General features: G+C 43.6%; 1 protein-coding gene across 1 annotated transcript; it reads right to left on the bottom strand.

Annotated features, from left to right (window-relative positions):
- Nucleotides 1-114: 114 nt before the first annotated feature.
- EDRF1 (erythroid differentiation regulatory factor 1) lies at nucleotides 115-21,844 on the bottom strand. The gene is made up of 25 exons (XM_058810366.1): nucleotides 21,689-21,844; nucleotides 20,232-20,440; nucleotides 18,781-18,847; nucleotides 17,496-17,621; nucleotides 16,882-17,006; nucleotides 16,393-16,552; nucleotides 15,051-15,152; nucleotides 14,662-14,783; nucleotides 13,810-13,921; nucleotides 12,999-13,146; nucleotides 12,816-12,924; nucleotides 12,404-12,515; nucleotides 11,239-11,499; nucleotides 10,867-10,938; nucleotides 10,605-10,755; nucleotides 8,654-8,842; nucleotides 7,416-7,616; nucleotides 6,845-7,067; nucleotides 6,293-6,512; nucleotides 5,799-5,957; nucleotides 5,122-5,271; nucleotides 4,751-4,904; nucleotides 4,376-4,491; nucleotides 3,636-3,799; nucleotides 115-1,261 (listed from the first exon to the last, which is right to left on the bottom strand). The coding sequence occupies exons 1-25, from the start codon at nucleotides 21,752-21,754 to the stop codon at nucleotides 1,072-1,074; spliced, it is 3,708 nt and encodes a 1,235-aa protein (XP_058666349.1). The 5' UTR covers nucleotides 21,755-21,844; the 3' UTR covers nucleotides 115-1,071.
- Between the last annotated feature and the right edge of the window lie 1,200 nt (nucleotides 21,845-23,044).

The raw sequence follows: 23,044 nt of genomic DNA, 5'->3' as shown, positions 1-23,044 counted from the left end.
AGTTTTAATTCTGTTGACCAGGTTGCTGCTCTGAGGAGGGTCACAACCAAGAAAAACAAGGCAGACTGATGTGTTTATATTTAATAAATAAATTTTTATTTAAAAATATCCTCTCATTTATTCACAGTTTCAAGTCTGAAAAAGATAATACTATTCTTGATCAATTCCAACATAGCTGAAACCATTCACTTTCCAAAACAAAATCCCAGAGATGGCTGATAAATTGCAAGAGTCACATCAGAGCTAGAAAGGCACAGGTTTTTGTGCAGGATCCTCCCTGGGATTAGGAAGTGCATCCAGAATCTCCTGGTACAGCTTGGGCTGCCTTTAGCAGTGCAAGTGTTCCAGTGCAGCCCTGCTCACAAAACACATTTCAATAAATACCAAACCAGAGCAGCTGCGAGGTTACATCTTTATGCAAAAAACAGATTTCACTGCAAAAGAAAAACCAGGAATTTCCCCATGGTGCAAAAGTTCCTTTTTATCTCCAGAACTCCAAGCTGGCATTTCAAACAACGAAACGCCACGAGCAGAACGAGGAGAGCTGTGTGGGGATAGAAGGAATCCCTGTGCTTTCCCAGGGAACAACAGTGAGAGAGCTCACCCTCAGTGAGCACAACCCCCATGGGAACACCCCCGTGCTCCCAGCAAGGCACTGGTGCTGCAGCTGTGCAGGGAGCCCTCACTGCAGCTCTGCTTTCACTGCAGGCCAGGGCAGCCCTCACTCACTGCAGCTCTGCAGGGCTGCCCTCACTGCAGCTCTGCCTTCACTGCAGCTCTGCAGGGCTGCCCTCACTGCAGCTCTGCCCTCACTGCAGCTCTGCAGGGCAGCCCTCACTGCAGCTCTGCAGGGCAGCCCTCACTGCAGCTCTGCAGGGCAGCCCTCACTGCAGCTCTGCCTTCACTGCAGCCAGGGCAGCCCTCACTCACTGCAGCTCTGCCCTCACTGCAGGCCAGGGCAGCCCTCACTGCAGCTCTGCCCTCACTGCAGCTCTGCAGGGCTGCCCTCACTCACTGCAGCTCTGCCTTCACTGCAGGCCAGGGCTGCCCTCACTCACTGCAGCTCTGCCCTCACTGCAGCTCTGCCCTCACTGCAGCTCTGCCCTCACTGCAGGCCAGGCTCCCCTCCAGCTGCTCCAGCAGGCTCAGCAGCAGCTCGCAGCGCTCCAGCAGTGACAGCCCCTTGTTGGCAGTGGCACGGAGCAGCAGGGAGTAAACCTGCTTGTTGGTCCTCAGAGCTGCTTCCTCCTCACTGCTGCCCCTGCAAAGAGAGCACAGAGCCCAACTCAGACCACAGCTCTGCCTTCTGCACATCATCAACAGCATTATTCAATAACGTTAATAACAATATTAAATGTGAGTATCCCAACTTGTCAGAATTCAGGACATCCCTCTGGCTGTCCTGGATTGCCCAAACCCCCGCCAGGGGGCTCAGAGACCCTGGCACAGAGCCCAAGATGCCCCTGTGGGTTTGATTATGACCCATGGAGCAAGTTACCAACCTCAGATGAAGAATTACAAGCCACAACAGTTTAAGTAGGATGACAGTGAATTTATCACAGGGTGAAAAATAGATTTTTGGGGTTTTTAGAATGGGGGTTCAGGGGACAAGATGGAGGGATCTGGGCATGTCCAGCCTTTCTCCTTCTTCTTCTTGGCCTCCTTCTGCTGTGTTGTTGGCACTTACAGATTGGTTTAGAGTAGAAGCTCACTGTCTAACATGGGTGATAGGTATTGGGAAGTAATGGTAAATATTGTACATGTAGTTTTTAGTACAAAAAGATAACACCACCCTGGGGCAGGCAGTGTGCCTCTGTCTGTCCTACTGAACGAACCTTGGCTGGACAGGAGAAAGAATTTTATAGATAAGGAACAATAAACAACCTTGAGACTGAGAACTGGAGAGCTCTGACTCCTCCTTCGATCACCAGGCTGGGAAAAGAAACTTTCTAACACATCTCAGGGTCACTGTGAGCAGTGAGAGTCCCTGAGACCAACTGGATACTGAGTATCCCAGCAGGATAACTGGGGACACCCTCAGCCCCCAGCACTCCCTGCACTGCAGTCGGGGCATTCTGTTTATACTGCAGGCAGGAACAGAAAACATAAATATAATAAAATATAAAATGTACAAGCAACAGGTTAATTCTAAGTGCTTCAGGAATGACTGAGAAAGGTTGAAGCAAATTAAATTCATCACACACTTGGCAGGAATCAGGTTCATTTATTAAACAGAACAGGTAGTCAATAAAAAGCCACTGAAATGCAAAGTATTTCTGGGATAAGTTACAAGTATTCCCAGAACAAAGAATTACTTTCAATTACTTCTCCCCTCCAATTTGCACAGCCAAGTTCTGTTCTGCTCATGATTCCACGTTGGGAGGGTACAACTGATTTCATCCATTCTGACTGCCAGGCTGCAAGTTTGGCTATCCAACACTACATTTCCTACACATTCTCCTGGTTTTTGTCAAAGTGCACCTGAGACCCTGAAGCACCATTTGAGCTCCAATTTCCCCCCTTTTCACCCCATTATCAAAGCAGAGGGCAGAACTTCTCCTCTGCAGAACAGAAGGGAGGAAATGCACACAGGATGCACAGAAGGCACAAGAAAGGTTAAATCAAAGGCAGTTTCAAGCTTAGCCTCAAAGTTTCAAGGAGCTGAAACTCCTGAAAAGGAGATTTGTAAGAGTCCCTTTGCACAGCATTCAAACTGTAACTAAAGTTCCCTGTGTGCAAACTTCAGTGCAAAACCTCACAGTGATGCCAAGGTAAATGTGGGGGCAAAAACCCTCCAAAACAAAAAATGAGGAGTTGCTCATGTTATGAGACAACAGAACTAACCCATTTACCCAGTTAGCTGTGACATCTGCTTGGTAACATATAAATTATCCTGTAAAAATCCTCTGTGTTTCACATATTCAGATTGCCACCTTGTGGACGCTCGTTTTTAGGAGGTGAAAGCTCCTAACATTGCCTGAAAAACAGCTAAAAAAACCCAGGCTGAGTTCTCTTGTTTTTTATTTATCAGTCTCCCACTTTCAACTTCCTGGGCACAATGAACTCATTTCACAGTTTACTTTTAGCAAAACAGCTCTTCCATCAGCAGGGCTTCAATCCCCAAAACTATTAACCCAACTTCCAAGCCTGAAAGAATCCTCTCAAACTAAAGCCACATTTTCAGAACTTCACTTTATGTAACATTAGGAGCAGCTCCTGCAGTCACACACTTGCTGCAGGGGGAGTAAAAGGAATTTTCTGGGTCCCAAAAGGAACACCACACACATTCAGATCAAAGCAACAGAAGGACTGGGGGAAGGAATTTGCTGCCACACCAAAGCTCAATCTCTCTTCAGTCAGCACAAAAAGAACTCAGGTTTATCCTGAATGCCAGCAGCAGGACAGAAGACTCCATTAGGAATCAGTGAATTCCCTGACCCCCATATCCATCCCTCTCCTTGCAGCATTACTGATGTGCCTGAATTTCTGCTTGCCAAACTCCACTGACACTTCATCAGCAAGATGCATCAAGAGACCAGCAGCACCCAGCAGCTGCTCCCCCAGAGCAGGAACTCTGCTCAGTCACACACCAATCTCACTCCATTCAGGATAAAGGACACCAAGTTCCAACTTACCCAAGCTTCTTTTTGCTTGAAGTTAACAATTTAATGGATTGGAGGAGAAGGAAAGACATCCTGGACTCAAAGATCCCGAGCAGTTTCAAGACTTCCTCTTTGTTGAGGCCTGCAGAGGAATCACTCACTGACACGCTCTCAGCAGGACTTCTATCCTTGCTGATCTACAGGAGACAAACAGCCCAGAACAATTTCACTGAATTCCACCTCTTAAATACAGGGAGTGATTTAAAAACCCCTCTTGCAGGTGAGCTGACTTTTACATGTGTTACCCAGACTGCCAGCAAGGGACACACACATCAGCACAGCCTGAAGGAATTCTTGTCTGAGGCATCAGGAACATAACTCACACTGGCTACAGACAGCCCTGCACATTTTAATATTTAAATATTAAATATACCACAGACAGAGAACTTTTCTATTATAGATAAGTTCTGAAGTTCTTAGAGAAGACTTTTAAGGGATAGGAGAGTTGCACAAAAAGAAGTCCATTCACACAGTCAGGCAGTCCACATCTGTACAGAAATATGTTTTAATCCATCTCTGGATCATTTCTAAAGGAATTTCTTTAATCCACTTCCAGGTTAAGGGAGAACTGCAATACATCTAACTGCCCACACTCTTTAAGCCTGGCTCTGTGGAAAAGTAACCAAGGAATACTTTAACTGCCAAATGCCCCCTCATTTGTGGAGGCACGAGCCAGAAGGGAGCAGGTATCACACCACTTGGAGCTCCTTTACCTGTTCAGTTTCTGCCACAAGCTCCTTCCTGATGAGCTGAAATGCACCCTTGGTTTTGGTCATTATATCAAGGGCCCCAGACAGAGTCTTTAATTTCCCAGCACTGCTGTTCTGACCTAAAAAAATGAGTACAAAAGGCTGATGTTACAGACTGTATTTTATTTCCATCCAAAGACTTCAAGAGTTAGGAAGAAAGCCCTCACTGCCCCAGTCAGCTGAAAAGCAGCAAGATAAAAGTGCCTTGTCTCCTCTCTTGAGGAAAATTCTATTCTGAGCAGCAGATTGCTCCTGCTCTCATATAAATTTAGTTATCTAAAAATGAAACGAAGTGGGCAGGGGTGGTTTGGGAAGCTGTAAAGGCAGAGCTGCACTTACTGGCCATCTGGAACTCTGCAAAGGCCACTCTCTCCAGCTGCACCCGCAGCAGCTCACAGGGGGCGTCCTTGAGGAGCTGGAAGAGCCGCACGGCCTTGCTGTAGTGGAGATCAGCCAGGACACGGTGCTGCTTCCTCAGGTGCTCATCTCCAACCTGCACCACAGCAGGGCACAGTAAATCCCCTCTGCATGGCCAGGAGCAGCCACTGCAAGGGTTCACTTGGACAGGGTTGGGAAACAGCACTCGTTTCTTTGGTTAAATAATTGAAATAAATATATCCCAGCTATAGGTAGAAGGATAAATATCAGCTCCACACATATTGAGCATGTTAAGGATGGAAGGTAGAGAATGAAAGAGCCTGGAGCAATACCTGGTTCCTGAGGCAGCTGTGGTACATGGAAGCCAGCCTGTGGTGGATGGTGGCAGCTCGGTACTGGCACAGGGGCTGCCGTTCAGACACTGTGTCAATGTCACAGTACTTCAAGGACTTCATCATGGCTTCACTGACTTCCTTCTCTATCTACAACACAAATAAATACAAATGTAAGGGAAAAAATCCCTGAAGAGGGGCTTGTCACAAGAGCATCTAATGTAAGACAAAGGGGAATCAACCTTAAGAGAGAAGCAAAGGGAAGCAAAGGGAAGCAAAGGGAAGCAAAGGGAAGCAAAGGGAAGCAAAGGGAAGCAAAGGGAAGCAAAGGGAAGCAAAGGGAAGCAAAGGGAAGCAAAGGGAAGCAAAGGGAAGCAAAGGGAAGCAAAGGAAGACTTAGATGGGATTTTGGGGAGGAATTGTTCCCTGTGAGGGTGGCAGGCCCTGGCACAGGTGCCCAGAGCAGCTGTGGCTGCCCCTGGATCCCTGGCAGTGCCCAAGGCCAGGCTGGATGGGGCTTGGAGCAGCCACTATCCCAGGAACAAGGTGGGTTTTAAGGTCTTTTCCAACCCAAACCATTGTATGATTCTACAATTCCAGTACCAACTTTGCTCCCTGTTCTGTTTTCCAGGATGGCAACAATGCATTTTCCAGACACAATGAAAGCCCTCTGTTACCTGCTCCTGAGCCTTCCTGGATAAGGGAGCATAATCCTGCTGCAGAGTTGCCATGGTGAAATAGGTTGTGGACAGCTCCCAGTTCACAGAATCCCAAACTGCTGGATGCACATCCCTCTTCCCCAGAGACCTCAGGGCCTTCAGGTAGTAGTCAATAGCCTACAAATGTCAAAATCACACACACAGTTACTGCCTGCATTTCTAACAACTATGAATCAGCTTCCCTTTACTCAAAATACCTCCCTGAGCCTTTTTCTGTATTTCCCATTTGATAATCACTTCAATTCTGACCGTGCAATTCTTCTCCTTTTTGTGTGTTCAATATCAGCATGTGAATGTCACAGCAATCAAACCTCAGCAACACCACCAAAGCCTCCACAGCAAGGATTAGGGTACTATGGAAGCACCCAGATTATTCCACCCAAATTTAAATATATTTACCAAAGTATTTACAAATACCTCACAGTAGGAGGAATTTTGGGGTCTGGGGTTACCTTATTGTAATAAAGGGCCTCTTCTGGAGAGAATTCCCTTTTGAAGTCCCCTTCAGCTGCACAGTGGGCCTGGGCACAGATCCTCATCAGCCTCCCCGTGTTGCACAGCAGAAGGGCAGCATTGGTGGCATCATCAATGGACTCAAAATTCTGAATTCCTTCTTCAAAGCAGGAGAAACTTTTCTTCCAGAGCTGCTGCTCTGTTGTTGAGACGTTTTTACTCACTAGGGTGAAGCACAAGGCTTAGAGACTCAAATTCCTCAGGGTTTGAAGTTTTCCCTCATGGCTTTTCAAGATCATTCTACACATTTAAAGGAATTTCTATAAACTGAACATTCCATTATTCAGTTTAGGCTCAGTTAACTACAGTTTACAAGCCACAGTGATCTACTGTAAACAAATAATCACAGCAGACATTAAAAAACTACAAAAGCCATTTAAATGCCCTCTTTATAAACAGAAATAGATTTTTTTCATACAATCAGTGAACTTGATCACTTGACCATTTCATGATGTAGCTCCATGAAATGGTCAGGAATGGAAAAAGGATACTTGCCCACTCTCTCAGTCTGCACTGCAGCTGCCTGGTTCATGTAGAACACTCCAATCTCATTCCTGATATTGCCCATCCTCTTCAGCACCTGGATGTGCTGCTCTGGGTTTTGGCTTTTTAAGTTACTGAAGAGGAGGATTTCATAAGCTGCTTCATAGCATTTACAGCTGACAGAAAGCTGGTATTCCAAGTCTGTGGATAAATCTGTAGCCCAGGCAAACACTGGAAAACAAAATGCAAATCCTTTGAGTCAAACAGCATTTCTCTAATTTAAGTCTAGGGGAAATTGCCCAGAGAAAGTACAAGACTCATGTCAGGTAGATTCTGTTTATCACTGAAGCAGTTACAGCCTTTAGTTGTTTCACAGCTTCAGGCCATGTCATACAACACCTTGACAACCCCCTTCTGTGTGACAGGCAGGATGAGCCTTCTCTGAAGGAAGCAGAAGTGAAGTGCAATAACCCCTCTGCCACAGGCTCTCCTGGTGCATGGCTTTGAGGAAACCCAGTGGAATTATTTATGTCTGCCACATATCCAAAGTCTGGCACTTCTCCTGAGTCAGGATCATACCTTGACACCTGGATTCTCTGTGAAGGCTGTGTAATATCTCCTGATCTTCTTTAGTCTGGTAATTATATTCTTCAAGGTAGGCTGCTCTGTTGTTTGCATTCTGAGCCAGCATTAACTGGATATCCCCACAAAGGGTTAAGCACTGGCACAGGAACCCCAGCACCTCGGGCAGCATGCTGCCACACAGACAGCAGTAGGTATCTGGTGGGGAAAAACCAACATGGATCAAGGAGGGGGAAAGAGAATTACACATCAAAAGCCTTGACACAGACTGACAAGATAATTGGGTTTTGTGTTACCTGTCTGCAGACAGAGAATAAGTGTGACAATGTGTTATCCTCAGAAGAAATAACTTATTTTAAAGTCACAGCTGCTCTGCAAGGCTGATGGTTTAAAAAGAGCCCCAATGCTGTGCAAGATGAGCAGTCACTCTGGTAATTACAAATGCTAACCTCAGACTTGACCAAGGGAAAACTGACTTTTTGCAGATTGACTCAAGGGAAATAGAGCCTGAAAAGGTAATTTCCAAAAGGCAGAGTTTATAATAAAGACTATAAAAGACTGAAAGCTGCTAAGTCCTGTGAGTTATTGATAGGTCTATTGATGCTTTGTGCTAAGATCAAGTGGGTTTGCTTTATAAACCTCCTCCTGCCCTAAGATGGGAGCCTTCCCTTATGGCAGGGAAATAGCAGCACTTTGGCACTAAGCTACTGGCATTTCCCAGTTGGTTACTCTCATTATGGCAGTATTAGTCTAAACAGCCTGATTTTACTTTTTTCCTTTTCCTCAGTAATACTTCAAGATGTATTCTATTTTAGAGGAGCATCCAATTCAGCTGCTGAAGAGGTTCAGTATTTCTCAAGGATATATTTAAATAACATGGGAACCACCAGGGAATAAACACCAGCTTGCAGCAGCATCACTTGGAGCACAGAACACTGTCTTGGCCTTGGCACCAGGACAAACTCTCCCAAATTCAACTGCCCTGGAGCTCCAATGTGCCCTCAAGTTCCCAGCCTGTCAAAATGGGATCACATCTTTCTATTGATCAGTGACAGAAGTTATCCTCACTTCAGACTTCTGCCCTGAATACTGAGCTGGACACTGAGTCCAGTTAAACACGAGCTTGTCACACTTGTCACCGCACACCACAGGGAAAACCATGCCCAGCAGTGTGTGATGTGGTGACAGGTCTCCCCAGGCAGTGGCACAGGTGACAGATGACTCAAGGAACTCACCATGGCACTGCAAGGCCAGCTTGATGTAGCGCAGCGCCCGCCCGTACTTCTGCAGGACCATTGCAGCATCAGACAGCACATAGTAAGCTCTTGATGATTTCAGGATGAGCTGGAGTTTCATTTTGTACTGCCAGGATCCAGGAATCATTCCTGACTGACTGCAGTGCTTCCCCTTCTGGAAGGAGCCCACTGTGAGAGGAACAGAACCCCATCAGTGACTCTCCCCTCTAACACACGCCAGAGGCACAGCAGCACAGGCAGGATGGGAACTGCCTGACCACAGCCCTGCACAGGCAGAGCTCTGCACTCCAGTGTCCTCTGCAAAACACCCAACACGTGGCACTTGTCCCTGCACTGCTCCTGGGAATGCAGTGGGACAGTGACAGTGCCTCTCTGACCTCAGACAGCTGGTGGAACACAGGAGCAGAGGCCAACACTTCTCCCTCAGGGAGCAATAGAAAAACCCCAAGAAAGTCACAGGCAGAATTTGTCATGTTCTCTACCACATCCTTGAGATAAATGCTCAGTTTCTGTAAGAACAGTCTCGGTGAGAAAGCTGCCATGTGTGGGTTTAGCCTCCAGCACACAAGAACCTGGATAACCTGGTCCTTACCACAAGGAAAACCAAGCACTCTCTCACACTTATTTCAGGATATCCTCTGCATAAGGTTATGAAGCTTTTCTTTGATGCTGCAACGGTTACAGAGCCAGAATGAACAGGTCTACAGATTTAAGGCCTGTCCCCACCAAGGGACAGAATTTTGCCCTGACAGTATTCACACACAGAAATGTGTCTCTTGCTTAAGGTGGATTTACAAGGCCTATCTTACCACATTATATAAACACATAGTAAGTAAATATAATAAATCCTTAAGCAGTACATATTCCTCTAGGACAAAGACCAATGTAAAACTGTAACACCCCACCCTGCTAAAGACACAAACACTGCACATACCCTGTATCCATCCACTGTTCACAGGCAGTTCTCTTGAAGTTACAAATTCCAGGATTTAGAGCACTTATCCTTTCCATATGTATGTAAATATGTACATGTAGCAGAGAAAATACATAATTCACATCACAGAAAACAAACCCAGGGACTGGGAAACAAAAGAGAGCAAGCAGCTCTGCTGCTGCTTCAGGGATGGACTCAACACAGATCCAGGAGTCTGTGAGTGTGAATAACTCAAAATTGAACTGGCTTCTTATTCAGAGATTTTTCAAAGACAGAAAGGAGGAGAAAGGAAAGAATAAAGAACTGCCAAAGTAGGCAAGATAAATTTTTTCTGGGCTATGCTTACAGGGCTCCTTGCCCTGCAGAGAACTCCACTTCTTTCAAACAAAAAGTCTTTCCTGGAACTTTGTATGTCACTCCAGAACAAAATAAAATAGTGAGACTGTAGTCTGAAACTCCAGGAGTTTGAGCATTTCAGCAAACAAAACATCTTTTATTTGCTGCTTCTTTTCACAACTGTAGAGGTACAGGAAAAAAAACCCAAAATCCTAGTTAACATTTTATATGCAATTCAAGCACCTGATGTAGGAACAAAACCTGCCAGAAGGGAGAAATTCTTCCAGAAAACATCCAGGCCACACACACATAAAGACATTAAGGCTATTTTTAAATCAACCCACAAAACTTACGGTGCTGCACATACCAAACCTCAAAATACCAAGCCTTTATGGAAGTCATCTGAAAGCCACATCTAAATAGAGTCCAGTAAAACCATGTGTTGACTAATAAAAGATTCTCTGCTATGCAAAATAACTCAAATGAGCTCCTCTGTTCATATTTAAAAAGGAACAGACTGTTCTCCAATTTTCAGTGCACTTTTCCTTAGGCAAAGCTGTAATTAGTGATTTAAGCACACTGTTTTGACAATCAAAATAAAGTAGCAGCAGTTTGTGTTGGCACTGGAAAGGTCTTATTTTGCACAACAATACAACTTACTTTTGTCTAGAAACAAGGCCATCTGTTTTTCCAGAGACTCAGGACCACCACTGGTGGATTCATCCTCATATTTCAACGGGATTGGAGTGCTGGGGTCAGCTGCAGGAAGGTCACCTTCCTTTTTAACACTGCTGTCAACAGACTTCAAACCCTGCAAAAGGGAGAAATCCTTTCCTTCACCTTGAGAGCAATATTTAGCAAACAGCAGATGAAGGATGGGGTGGGAGGTGAAGCATCCTCAGGAAGCTGGCACTGCACTCACCTCCAGGACGTGGTTGAGCACCAGCCTGCAGCGCTCCTCAGTGCCGTGGCACACAGGGAAAGCACAGCTGGGCTTCAGGGGGGCACCGGGGGGGAACAGAGGAAATGGTCAGCACAGGAAACATAAAATCACTGGCCAGAAGATGCAAAGGAGAGGTAACAGCAAGACAAAGTGGAATATGGTAAGGAAAAAAAAAACCTACATGAAGCTTTTACCATAAAATTCAAACACCTCAGATTTTATGAGCAGCTCATGAACTGTTTTTCTTTGCCCACTTCAGTTCACCTGAAGGCAAAACTACCAGGGAACTGAATTTCATACCCATGAACTGAATCATCCAGGAAATCCCTTCAACACCCCAGTGCCACTTACACGTATTCGATGCACAGACTTGTACTTTTCTGGCACTGACAACTCCCCAACAGATTTGATGATTGCCACTGCTTTATTGTCATCTGGGGGATCAGAACTGTTGCTGTAGGAACCATTTTCATCACTGTCTGGCATCTCTTCCTCTTCCTCACTGTAACTTTCATCAGAATTGCCATTTATAGGGAAGTCTGCACTGTCTTCTTTTTTAGGTTCATCCAGCTGAAAAAGCTCTGATAACATGTAGTTTGCTGAAGCAATAATCTTTGCAAAGAAGAGAAAAAAATTATTCATTCTCAAGTTCAATTTTTGAGAGGCAAGAATATAAATGATCTTAGAATAAGGAGGACAGAGGACATGCAAAGAGGTGTTTGATAACCTGCAAACAGAGCCTGAGCAAATTCCCTGGAAGGAAAAGGATCCAAGCTGATCAAGTTTAGAGGAGAATAAAAACCAGAGAACAAGTACTGCCTGTTCTGACAGCTTGCAGGTCACAGGAAACAACACAAGGGTCTTATGCAAGCAAAAAAAAATAAACTGAAGAGATCCCACTGGGATTTTGAAAACCTTTCACAACTCTACAAGGAATCCACATTTCTACATTCTTATTAGTTTCATGTGTCCCATGTCTCCTCTCCATTCTAAATATGACTCAGATTTTCACATCACATTTTTGGGATTCATTTTCAGTTGAAAACAGCTTAAATCATTTAGAGACTCTCTAGCCCAGCCCACTTATCAAGGCAGGTGCTCAGAACTGTGTCCAGCTGGGCTTTGAGGATCTGAAAAGATGGAGACTGCAACTTCTCTGGTTGGCCTGACCCAGTTTTCAGCCACTCTCAGAGTAAAAATGTCCATATATTCACATTTTACACTTTTTCTCCAGGATCTGTTCCCAGAGGGCTCTCTGGCAGCAAGAACAGACTGAATGTAATGAGAAGTTATTTTTTAGAGCAGGACAGAAGACTTGTGCTGTAATGAGAGGCAGCAAAAAATACTAATTTTAAAAAATAGCATGGGATTCTTTAAAAATAAAATCAACTTCTAAGTTTGTTTATAAATTTAAATTCTCTCCTTTGAGAGGAAGAAGTAACACACTATTTATTACAAGGCTTGTTATGATTACAGCATATTTACATAAAAGTGCAAGAAAACTTTGAACTCTCACTTGAGGATGTCTGCCATTGTCCAACAACTTGAGACAATTCAGGAGCAATGTTCTGATTGTGCCATAGTGTTTCTTGTTCTGGTTTTTCTTCAACATCATATTGCAAGCAACTCTAAGAGAAAGTTGAACAAAACAGTGAAATCCCTGGATAATTTCTTTGTGCTAGAAAAAAGAAATTTTAAATAATATTCTACAGCTATTGATCTTCCAAACTTTATGATAAGACTACAAGACTTTATCAGCAAAGAAGTTTACATGGAGAAATGGTGAAAAAGAAAAGTCAGTTTTGATCTAATGGGACTAAGATTTAGTAAGGTTGTATATGATTGTCATTTGATCATGATTTTTGGTCTGTGTTCTGAATAGAACTGCACCAAGAATGAAATACTGCAATAAAATTGATAAAACTCACTTGTACAGCAGAATTGCCACTGGCATTGTAAAAGGGTTTTGGTATTTGTCTTCAGTCTCTTCACAAAGCGTGGTGAGGTCATAGAGCTTTACTATGTCACTCCCACTTGCTGAAAAAGAAAATCTTTCGTTAATTAACATCACATTAACATCAATCTTTTCAAACTGATCTAAACCTTCTTACCTTTAAACAGCCAATAGGTGTGTCCTTCTTTGGTGCAATTTGATTTCAGAAAAGATAAGATATTTTGAGCAATATCTTTTATCACTTTGGTAGAAAAATTGGAGTTTTCCAAATTGGGAATATCTTCAGTCTTGATCATTTCATATTTCTGCAAAGAACAGAAATTAAGACTCAAGCTCAGGAGGGTTTTGTGACACCAAAATTAATATAGCAGTGTCTCCATCAGCAGCTAAAACAAAGGCTGTTATTAAGATAAATTGAGTTAATTTCTATGATTTACTTTAAGCAAGCACATCTTGATGACACTACTCAAACAAAGCTTTAAGAAGGATCCATTTCTGTCACAAACATGGCAAATGGAGAACAAAAGAATAGGAAAAATATGGGGGAGAAGGTACAACATCTAAAACCTAGTCAGCCTAGGAAAAACTCCAGGCTACCAGGTAGAACAAACACAGCTGGTCCACAGTAAAACAGCAGAAACATTCAGAAGCTTGCATCTGTCTTGGCAAGGGAGCACTGCAGATTTCAAGATGTAAGAAACTGATTTCTGCAGTTGCATTTTTTATTTTTGCCTTCACTCAAACACCAGGGGAAGAAGGAATCTTGCATGCATGAAAGGGAGGGGAAGAAAGAATACACTATTTTTAGATGACTGCTGCAAGCTGTCTAAGATGCTTCTCCTTCTGCACTACAGGATTTTTGTCATCTCTGCTCAGAACAGTGTGAAGGATCTGTGATAACTGAGGCAATTTCAGAAGATGAAGAATGAATTATTATTTTAAGGCATAATGCAAAGAGCCAGACTTACCTGAACAATTCCATTGACATGAAAGCACATTACAAGCTCTGGTACATTGCATATTAAGTTGTCCAACCAATAGTCAATCCCTGTCAGCACATTTATTGGCTTGTTGTTATCCCTAAAACAAAATATTTCTAGTGTTACTTAAATCTCTGTTTACCCCTTCAGGAAACATTAGGAAATTAGGAACATTAGGAACATATTCAGGAAATATTGGGGATGTTTAAAATGGAATTTAGGTTTAAGTCACCTGAGAGTGGATGAAGACTAAAACAATGATTTGTGAATTGTTGTATTAATCATGAGTTATAACTAAACAGATGTGCTGATCTCTCCAATGGAACATGCTCACATTCCATCAGCAGTTTGGAGGTTTTGCCCACATTTAACAGGCTTCAAATGTCACACCATTACCAAGATAATCAGTACCTCAGAAGTTCTAAAGGAATAGAACTTTTAGCTGCAACTAATTATAGCACAAACCTACTCTCAGGCCTTCCAAAGCTCCTTGCAGAGCAAGGTACTGCTAATTCTTAAATGTGTCTTTAAAAGATGAAAAATACACCAAATCAGCTTCAAGTTTTTGCTCATTCTTTGCCCATGTAGAGGGAGGAACAGGATGAGTGGTAATGAAGGGATTGACATTAAATTGGGACTGGAATGGTTCTGTCTCACTGCTCAATAACATTTTAAGTGCTTATGCCCAACAAGCAGCTACTGAAATTCAGACTCCCAGGAAGATAAATTTTACTGCTCTCTTTTATAAAAATAGCAAAAAATGCAGATAGCTAACTAGGAAGCAGAGTAACAAATCAGTCAAGGCTGCTATAAATAATATCTGTGAATTTCTAAGCTCACCTGAGACGCAGGCTCACAGCAGGGTATCTCCCACCTCCAAATATTGGCATATTTGATCCCACCAACATGTGGATATCTTCAAAGGTCCACAGGATATTACGAACAAAGTCATTTTTCAGTCCCTTCATTAGGGGAAAACAGAATTGGTCAGTAAATCAGTGGCATAAAACTCATTCTCCATGACATTCTGAGGAATTATGAGACAGCAAGAAGCCAAAGCAGCAAATAAAAGCCAGCACGTGACAAACCCAGCATGTTCACAGGAACTTAAAACTGCAGATGCCACAAAAGCTGCAGCTACAGGGACTGAGGTTTGGCCTTGGCTCCAGCTCAGCCTGGCTTGGAGGCGCTGCTTTAACCTGGGGGTGCAGCTCTCACACACAGCATACCTGACTGTTCTCCCCGTCATTGAACAAAGGAGACAGGTTTTGCTCTCTGGGGGCTGAGGCCACGTGCCCCACTAGATATGAGGGCTCAAGAGGCACATTTCCCTGTGGAGAGCACAAGGATAACCAGTGATTCTGCTGCTGAGGTCAAGTCAGCCATTTAGAAAGATATGAACAACAAAAGCGTGTAAGGGAAAAACCTTTACCTCCATCATCTTTAAACAAATCTGCATAAAACTGCAAAAAGCCTCTAGGCAGTGACTAGAATGCTTCTTTTCTACAGTTAGTGCCAAAATGTTGTGTTTTGTAACATTTTCAGAGGCTCTGGGAAGAAACCAGGAAGTATTTCCAAGAGCTCCTTGTTAACCTAGGGTCAACACCACATTATCAGTGTCCAGAAGCAAAACCTCTATCCTGCTGGTTCATTTATGAACTAAAGAAAATGGCACTGTGCAAATGCACAACAGCTTCTTTATGATAAACAGTCTGCTGAATGGGGCAATGGTTCCTCAAGAGGGTAGAAGAGAGAAGAGTCCTTTTTCTAAAAGCTTTCAAGCACTGAAGCATTTCTCCACTTCACACAACACATGCAGTTACAATTTTATGGCCAATGTAGGTTAGAAACCCCCTAAATTTGGCAGCTCAGTTGGTAACATTGTGCAAGCACAACTGTAGCATCATTATTCTATAAAAGTAGACTGAAGACAGCAGACCTTTCAACCTCTCCAAAATTTAATCAATTCTGGTTTATATTACTCACAAAAACCACAAGAATTAACAGTTTTCATAAATAAGTTTAGCCAGAATAGAAACCCTGAATTAGGGCCTGATACTAATCATAGCTTGTTGCATAATTGCTGTAAACATCTCCCCTTTCACTTGTGTAATCTCATGGCAAGTATTTTTAAGTACTGCTTAACTGTTTTCCATTTTCAGAAATTTTCATTTTCCTCTTCCCCTAAAGAATTCAGGGCCACCAGAAAATGGATTTTAATGGCAGATTTAAAAAGAAAAGCCAGAACTTTAAGCTTCCAAACACATCTTCTGATTATGAGCATTTTCCTACTCTTAGGTAAAGGCAGGGATGAATACTCTTAGCCAAAGGATTTGTTTCTCAAGGACACTGGGAAAAACAGCAATTTAGCATTAGAGTGACAGAACAAATATCTGAATTTTGGAGCTCTGAATCACTGGCAAATCTGGAACTGCACCTCCTGCCAAGCTCTCCTCATGCCTCAGCTCAGCTCTCTCAGCAAAGGGAGCTGCAGCAGCACTGCTGAGAACCTTTCCCCATGTGTGGCTCTACAAACACTGTGGTGCCATGTAAAACATTCTTCACACCAACCTGGTTGGAGGCACCTGGATCTTCAGAGAGTGAGGAAGGCATTTCAAAAGGAGCTGGCCAGGAGGCCCTTCCTGCTTCATCACTCTCACCTGCAACAGGACCCTCCTGGTGCTGCTTGGAAGTGGAAGGAACAGGCTGAGCAGCTCCATCTCCGTTGATGCTGACAAGGAAACATTTACAAGTTCAGCTGACAAGATGCAAACAGATCCATTTTTAGAGTTGTTATGTTTGATGCACCCTTGCCAACAAATGACTTGGCTGATATGCACTTAATTAAGTCATGCTGTTTATTTTATTCTTTAGTACTTCAATTTTAAAGTAAAATACTTCAAATTCCATGGAAACATGACCTCACCCCTCAATTCCCTCTGTTTAAGGAAAAAGGAGTAAATTAATCAGACTATAATGGAATTTTAACATTTTGGTTCCAAGACCAAAAACCAAGGAGAAGTGGTGCAGAATTCAAGTTTCATGCAGACAAAAGATTACCTGTAATATAAAAACTTAGAAAGTATTGCCTTCTGGTACCAATGTTCTTTACTCTTCTTTTTTCTTTGCCATTTCTGATCAATCAGCCTTTGATAAAACTCTTTCAGCCATGTCCAGTCCCCTGTCTGGGCAACAGAAGAAATATGAAAATAATGTCAAGAAGCATCTGCAAAGTAAACCAAGTGCCTTAAAAACTTACAAATACTCCTCCACAGGAAGAAACTGAGAAAATAACATCAGAGTTGAAATCCTGAATTGGTCATTTATTGAGAATACAGCTTCTAGGAAAGTTATGTCCTTACTGAAAATTTGACTTCATTAGAAAATCATATATACAAGAGGCTACATAGTAAGAAATACATATTGCTTATAAAATCAATCCAATGATATAGCAACACTGAAGTAATTACACAGAAGTGAGACACAGAATATTAACCCTACAATGCCATGAACACAGGACATCTGCAGCAGTTTACCCACAAACTACACTGAACAGAACACCCTTGGCACCCACATATGGTTTTTAGGGATTTCCAGACATTTTCTTGCTATTCTGTTCCTGAAATAATGCATTTTGCCCACACTGCACAGTTATCAAGAACCAAGTGGTTCACCTGAGATGATCTCATGAAGAGCTCCTGGATATCCAACTCATCCAGCAGGAGTGTCCTCCCAATCCTGTGCACTGCCATGCTCACATGGGACTTGCTGTAAGGGATCTTCAGGAGTTTTTTGATGTTCTTGCAGAAGGAAAGTGAAAAGAGAGAGTATTTAATAGAATTATACTGCCTGGGGTGACAGCTGTCAGGAAACTAATGCTCCATCACGTGTAAATGACTTGGGGAGACTCCAAGCCTAAACTCCACCACTCCAAACATCCCCCCCTTCCTTCCTTCCTTCCTTCCCCCCTCCCTTCTTCCCCCAGCCCCCTCTGGTCACTCAGGGTCCCCTGTCCTGGCTGTGTCCCTTCCCAGATTTCCATGCACTTCCCACCTGGGAAGCAGGAAAAGCCTTGGCTCTGTGTAAGACCTGCCCAGCAACACCAAACACATCTTTATTATCAACCTGTGCTCAGGACAATCCCAAAGCAGCCCCTTTCCTACCACTGGGAAGAAAATCAATGCCACCCCAGCCCACATGGTCAAATAAAGCCTGACAATGCCAGGGATCTGTAAACCACCCACAAGAAAATGCATTTGCTGAGGGCAGAGAACACCAATGACAGTGACAAAGAGACCAAACCACCAGTAGGAACAACACACATGGCTTAAACACATTCTGTGATTGGATCACCATGACCAGGTACCAACAAAACTGACAAAAATATCCAAGGGCATGATTTGGATTGTAAACCTTTATTTTCACAGCATCAATACCAATTCTTTGCCAGGTGTCCAAAGCAATCCAGACAGAGATCTAAATCTGAATACAAATCTGACAAATATTAACATGAGCATGTTTCCTCTTCTGAGCAGCCTCATCTGAATTTTATAGATATTACCAGCACCAAAAGAGCTGACAAACTGACAAAAATCAAATGAAAGGAGAAGCTGAAGAGGAGCTCTCTTTTCTATAAGAATAGGGGAGAAAACCATCTTGAGAGTAACAGTTTGCATCAAAATAACTGATTTCAAACACACAAGACAACTATCTTGCAAGGCTGATGTGCTGCATTCACTAAACTGCACACTTCAGCTGCAGATTATCTGTAGAACTCCAGAGGAAATATGATTTTTCTCTCTACATTTCTTATTCAGTGACCACAATTCCCTTACTTGGTGATCTGTGATTCATTAAGGGATTTTTCCTTTTCCCCAAAGGACACAAAACTGCCAGCAGCCATCACAATAACTTAAAATGAAAGTTTATGCAATGTAAGACTTTAGGATGTGTCCATACCTCTGAATCAGATACAACATCCACATCATTTCCAACTGAGTCAATGAAGTCATAGGCCATCCCAAAGCTATCAAAAAAACATTACAAGTTAAGACAGTTCCAGTGTGACATTACAGACCTGGCTTTTATATCTATTAAATCTTTGAAAGGCTTCATAAAATAAGAAAAAAATTACCCAGCTAAACATCCCCTAGTGTAATGAGACTTAAAATTACCTAAGTAATTTCATCTTCATATTCTGCAAGTTTTTCAAATATATCTTTCAAAGTGCTTAGATCTAATTCCAGGACATTCTATAACACTTAAAGTTTTGTGGAAATCAAGAAAAAATGGAGAAAATTAAACTGAAAATTGGAAGAGTTCTTCAAGGAGTTTCTCTTTAAGGCATTAAGCATATTAAAGACTTTAATTTTAGTAGCTATAATTGAATTTTACCCCTTATTCACATTTTCCAGAACTGCCCTACATGTTGTAACAGACACATTGTCTCTTCCTCCACCCTCGTTAAGGAAATTACAAGGTACTTAAGCTGGAATATTTCAATGTACAGATCATTCTTTAAAACAAATCCAGATACCACTAAATTCCAAAACACACATGAAGTGCAAGTTATACTTTTGTTATCAGCTTTTAATACTGACACTAGAGAAAGAGATTGAACTGCCAGCCTCTATTTGGCAATCAGAGTATCTAAAATAAACATGAAAAATTCATAAAGCCCTGAAAAATATGTTACTCTGCTCTGAAAAATGCAGCTCCTAAAAGAGATAATGAGAATATAAACACAGACCTTGAACAAACTGTTAAATTTCACTGACTGACTGACTTGGTGTGAATTTGCTTGCTCAGCACAGGATTTGAGCCTCCTGTTTGTGAACACTCTGAACTCAACTCATTCAACAATTCAGCAAACATCCACACTGAAAGGCAACACTGCTGCTTGGGTGTGCCCCTCATTTCACCCATGTTGTGACAGAAACATGAAATCCTGATATAAATATGAAATTTCATTTGTATTAGTCAGGTCCAGTTTCTAAAGGTCCAGAAGAGCCATAAATTGGTTTCCAAGGGGAACCAACCACAAGTCCCATTTCACCTGTTATCAAAGGCAGAAGGGCTGGCTGAACCAGTCCAGTTTGATCTGGGGAGGAACAAAAAGTCAGTTTGACTGTCTGAGGCAAGGTGTCAACATGCACGTGAACAAATAAACAAAACCATCTCTGTGTGTTATGTAAATAATCAATATCAGCAATCATTTACTAATGAGACAAGATCAGACCATAGAGGCAACAACTCAAGATAAAAAAGTAGAGGGAGAAAGGTTGAGACAAAACAATATGAAGTTGCTATGGTAAAACCTGTACTTTCTACTTTAAATGACACAGGATCCAAGTTCACAATGAGAATTATTCTTAAAGGCCTGGAATAAAACAGGGGCTGCTGTTCTTTACCTTGAGAAGGGTTTACTCTTTTTGCTGTTGCCCAGAATGGTTGTCCCTGCAGGTCCCAGCTTGGCACTTTCCCGTAGCCAGTTGGCAGGAGGCAGCTTCAGGTCTGTTTTCTCCTGCAGACGGGCAAAGGCTGCCTGAGGAGGGGCTGAGGAGTATTTCACCACAGCACAGCTCTTCACCTCATTGCCTCCGAGGAACAGCACCGAGCCCTGCTTTCCAGAGAGAAATTAAACCTTCTGCTTAATAGCTGGCAATTAAAACCATCAGGCTTGTTCTGTGATAAGTTATTTTTAAGGCTAAGTGAGCAAAATCCAGTCCTATATTCACTTCCCTTTCCCCAGCACATACAGTTTCCCAGTTATCCCAATTCCAATTCATGTCAAGCATAAGCTTCACTTTAGGAATTATCACAGAATCATTTAGGTCGGAAAAGACTTCCAAGATTATCAAGTCCAATCTGTGATGGACCACTGAACAACACATCCAGTCCTTCCTTGGACACCTCCAGGGATGGGGACTCAGACAGTCTATTCCAACACTTGACAACCATTTCCATGAAGGAATTCTTCCTGGTGTCCACCCTGAGGCCGTTCCCTCTGCTCCTGTCCCTGTTCCCTGGAGCAGAGCCCGAGCCCCCGGCTGTCCCCTCCTGGCAGGAGCTGTGCAGAGCCACAAGGTTCCCCCTGAGCCTCCTTTGCTCCAGCAGAGCCCCTGCCCAGCTCCCTCAGCCCCTCCTGGGGCTCCGATCCTTCCCCAGCTCCGCTCCCTTCCCTGCACACACTCCAGCCCCTCAATGTCTTTCCTGACATAAAGCCCCAGAACCAAGCCCAGAATGTGAGGCTGGACCTCAGCAGTGGGACAATCCCTGTCCTGGTCCTGTGGCCACACTGTGGCTGATCCAAGCAGGTGGCAGTGACCTTCTTGTCCACCTGAGACACCAGAACGAAGTGCCACTGAGGTCAGCTGCCCACACAACACACAATCAGAAAGGCTAAAACGAACACGACTCCTCCCACTGAAGTTTGTGAAAGCAGGTGGTTATTAACACCAAATGTTCCCTACATCAACATTAAAGCGAAACATGCTTCCACCTTATTATTATTAAATAATAATAAATTAAATAAACTTGGTGTTTGCCTATTTCTTTTCAAACACGCAGCTGTCAGCCGTGTGAGAGGAGCTTTGAACTAACACATGTCGCGGGAAAAACAGCTCCACAGGACACCACTTACGTAAATACAATGCACTTATGCATAACAACAGCAACACCGCTCGCAATTAACGCTTAATCATAATTAGCGTGTTCCCTACAGCACTCCGGCCCTGACAAACTGGAAAGAGGATCAAAAACACCGCTTCAATTAAAACACCACTAGGGGATGTGTCTGTAGGCACCGCTCGATCCCCCCTCAGCCCCTCTACCTCACCCAGCACGGCCCCCACTCAGCGCCGCTCACCTGCTTGGGCTCCTCGGCGTCTCCCCTCAGCGGGGCAGCGGCGCCCGCGCCGCAGGGCTCCTCCATGGTCGGGGAACGGAACGGGAATGCAGCGGGAATGCAGCGGGAATGGAACGGGAATGGAGCCGGGAAGGGGCGGCGAGAGCGGAGCCGCTTCCCGGGGGCGTCCGGCCGGGAACCGCCGCCTCTCGCGAGACTTTTCGAGAAGGCGCGGGAAGGGCGGGCTCGGAGGGCGGCGCCGCGAGGGGCGGGAGGCGGCGGCGGCTCCGTGAGGGGCGGGTGTGGCGCTCCCAGCCGGGTCAGGGAGGCTTTGAGGTCGGAAAAACACATGGCTAATCTGTGAGCGATCCCTGCTTTGTCAATTACACCGAAGCACGGAATGTCACGCCCAGTCGTTCCTTAAGTCCAGGGATGGGACTCCACTACCTCCCTTGGCAGCCCCTTCCAATTCTTGGCCACCCTTTCCATGAATGAGTTTCCCCGGATCTCCCATATAGATCTCCCCTCGCACAGGTTGAGGCCATTCACAGCTGAGCCAGAACGTCCCCCCGAGCCTCCCTTTCTCCAGGCTTGTCTGACTTTCCTTGATAACCGGGACCTTAATGAAACAAGCGATAACTCGGTCGTGGGGTACCTCAGCATGGGAGAGGATTGAAAATTGCAATATCCTGCCCTCTGTACACTGAGTTCAACCAAAACTAAGCTCACATGGCTTTAGTAAGCAAGTAATTCCTAAATAGTGCCCATGGGATTTTTAATATTTATTATTTTCCGTGTAGATTGTATTCTTCATTCTCTAAACCACAAGAGGCAGTACGCTTCATGATTGGTCCGGGAGTACAAATGCCGATTGCCTCTTAAATTACATCTATATCTATATTTATAGCCACATATACCTTTTAATATATACACACACACACACACATAGATATAGATCATGGAATCACAGAATAGTTTGGGCTGGAAGGAAATTTAAAGATCATCCAGTTCTACCTCAGCCATGGGCTGCAGCTTCTCTAGGCACCCTGTGCCAGGACCTCCTCACCCTCCCAGGGAACAATTTCTTCCTAATATCCAATCTAAACCTAGTTTCTGTTAGTTTGAAGACAAAAAGAACACAAGTGTCATCTTCTTTCCAGTCTGTCAAGGCCAAGGAGGCAAAGTTTGTGCTAAAGTGGCCAAGTGTGCTGCAGTTAAATAGTTGGGATGTTTCCAAGCCAGCGCTTAAACTCAAAAAAAAAATCCTTAGGACGCAGCGTGTAAATATATAAATATATAAATATATAAATATATAAATATATAAATATATAAATATTTAAATATTCGGCGCGTGTTTCAATTAAAATGTGTGTATGT

The sequence above is a fragment of the Ammospiza caudacuta genome, chromosome 9 (genome assembly GCF_027887145.1).
Source record: "Ammospiza caudacuta isolate bAmmCau1 chromosome 9, bAmmCau1.pri, whole genome shotgun sequence".
Taxonomy (NCBI): domain Eukaryota; kingdom Metazoa; phylum Chordata; class Aves; order Passeriformes; family Passerellidae; genus Ammospiza; species Ammospiza caudacuta.
Note: the sequence above shows the minus strand (reverse complement) of the source record. Positions and strands in the feature narration are given on the sequence as shown.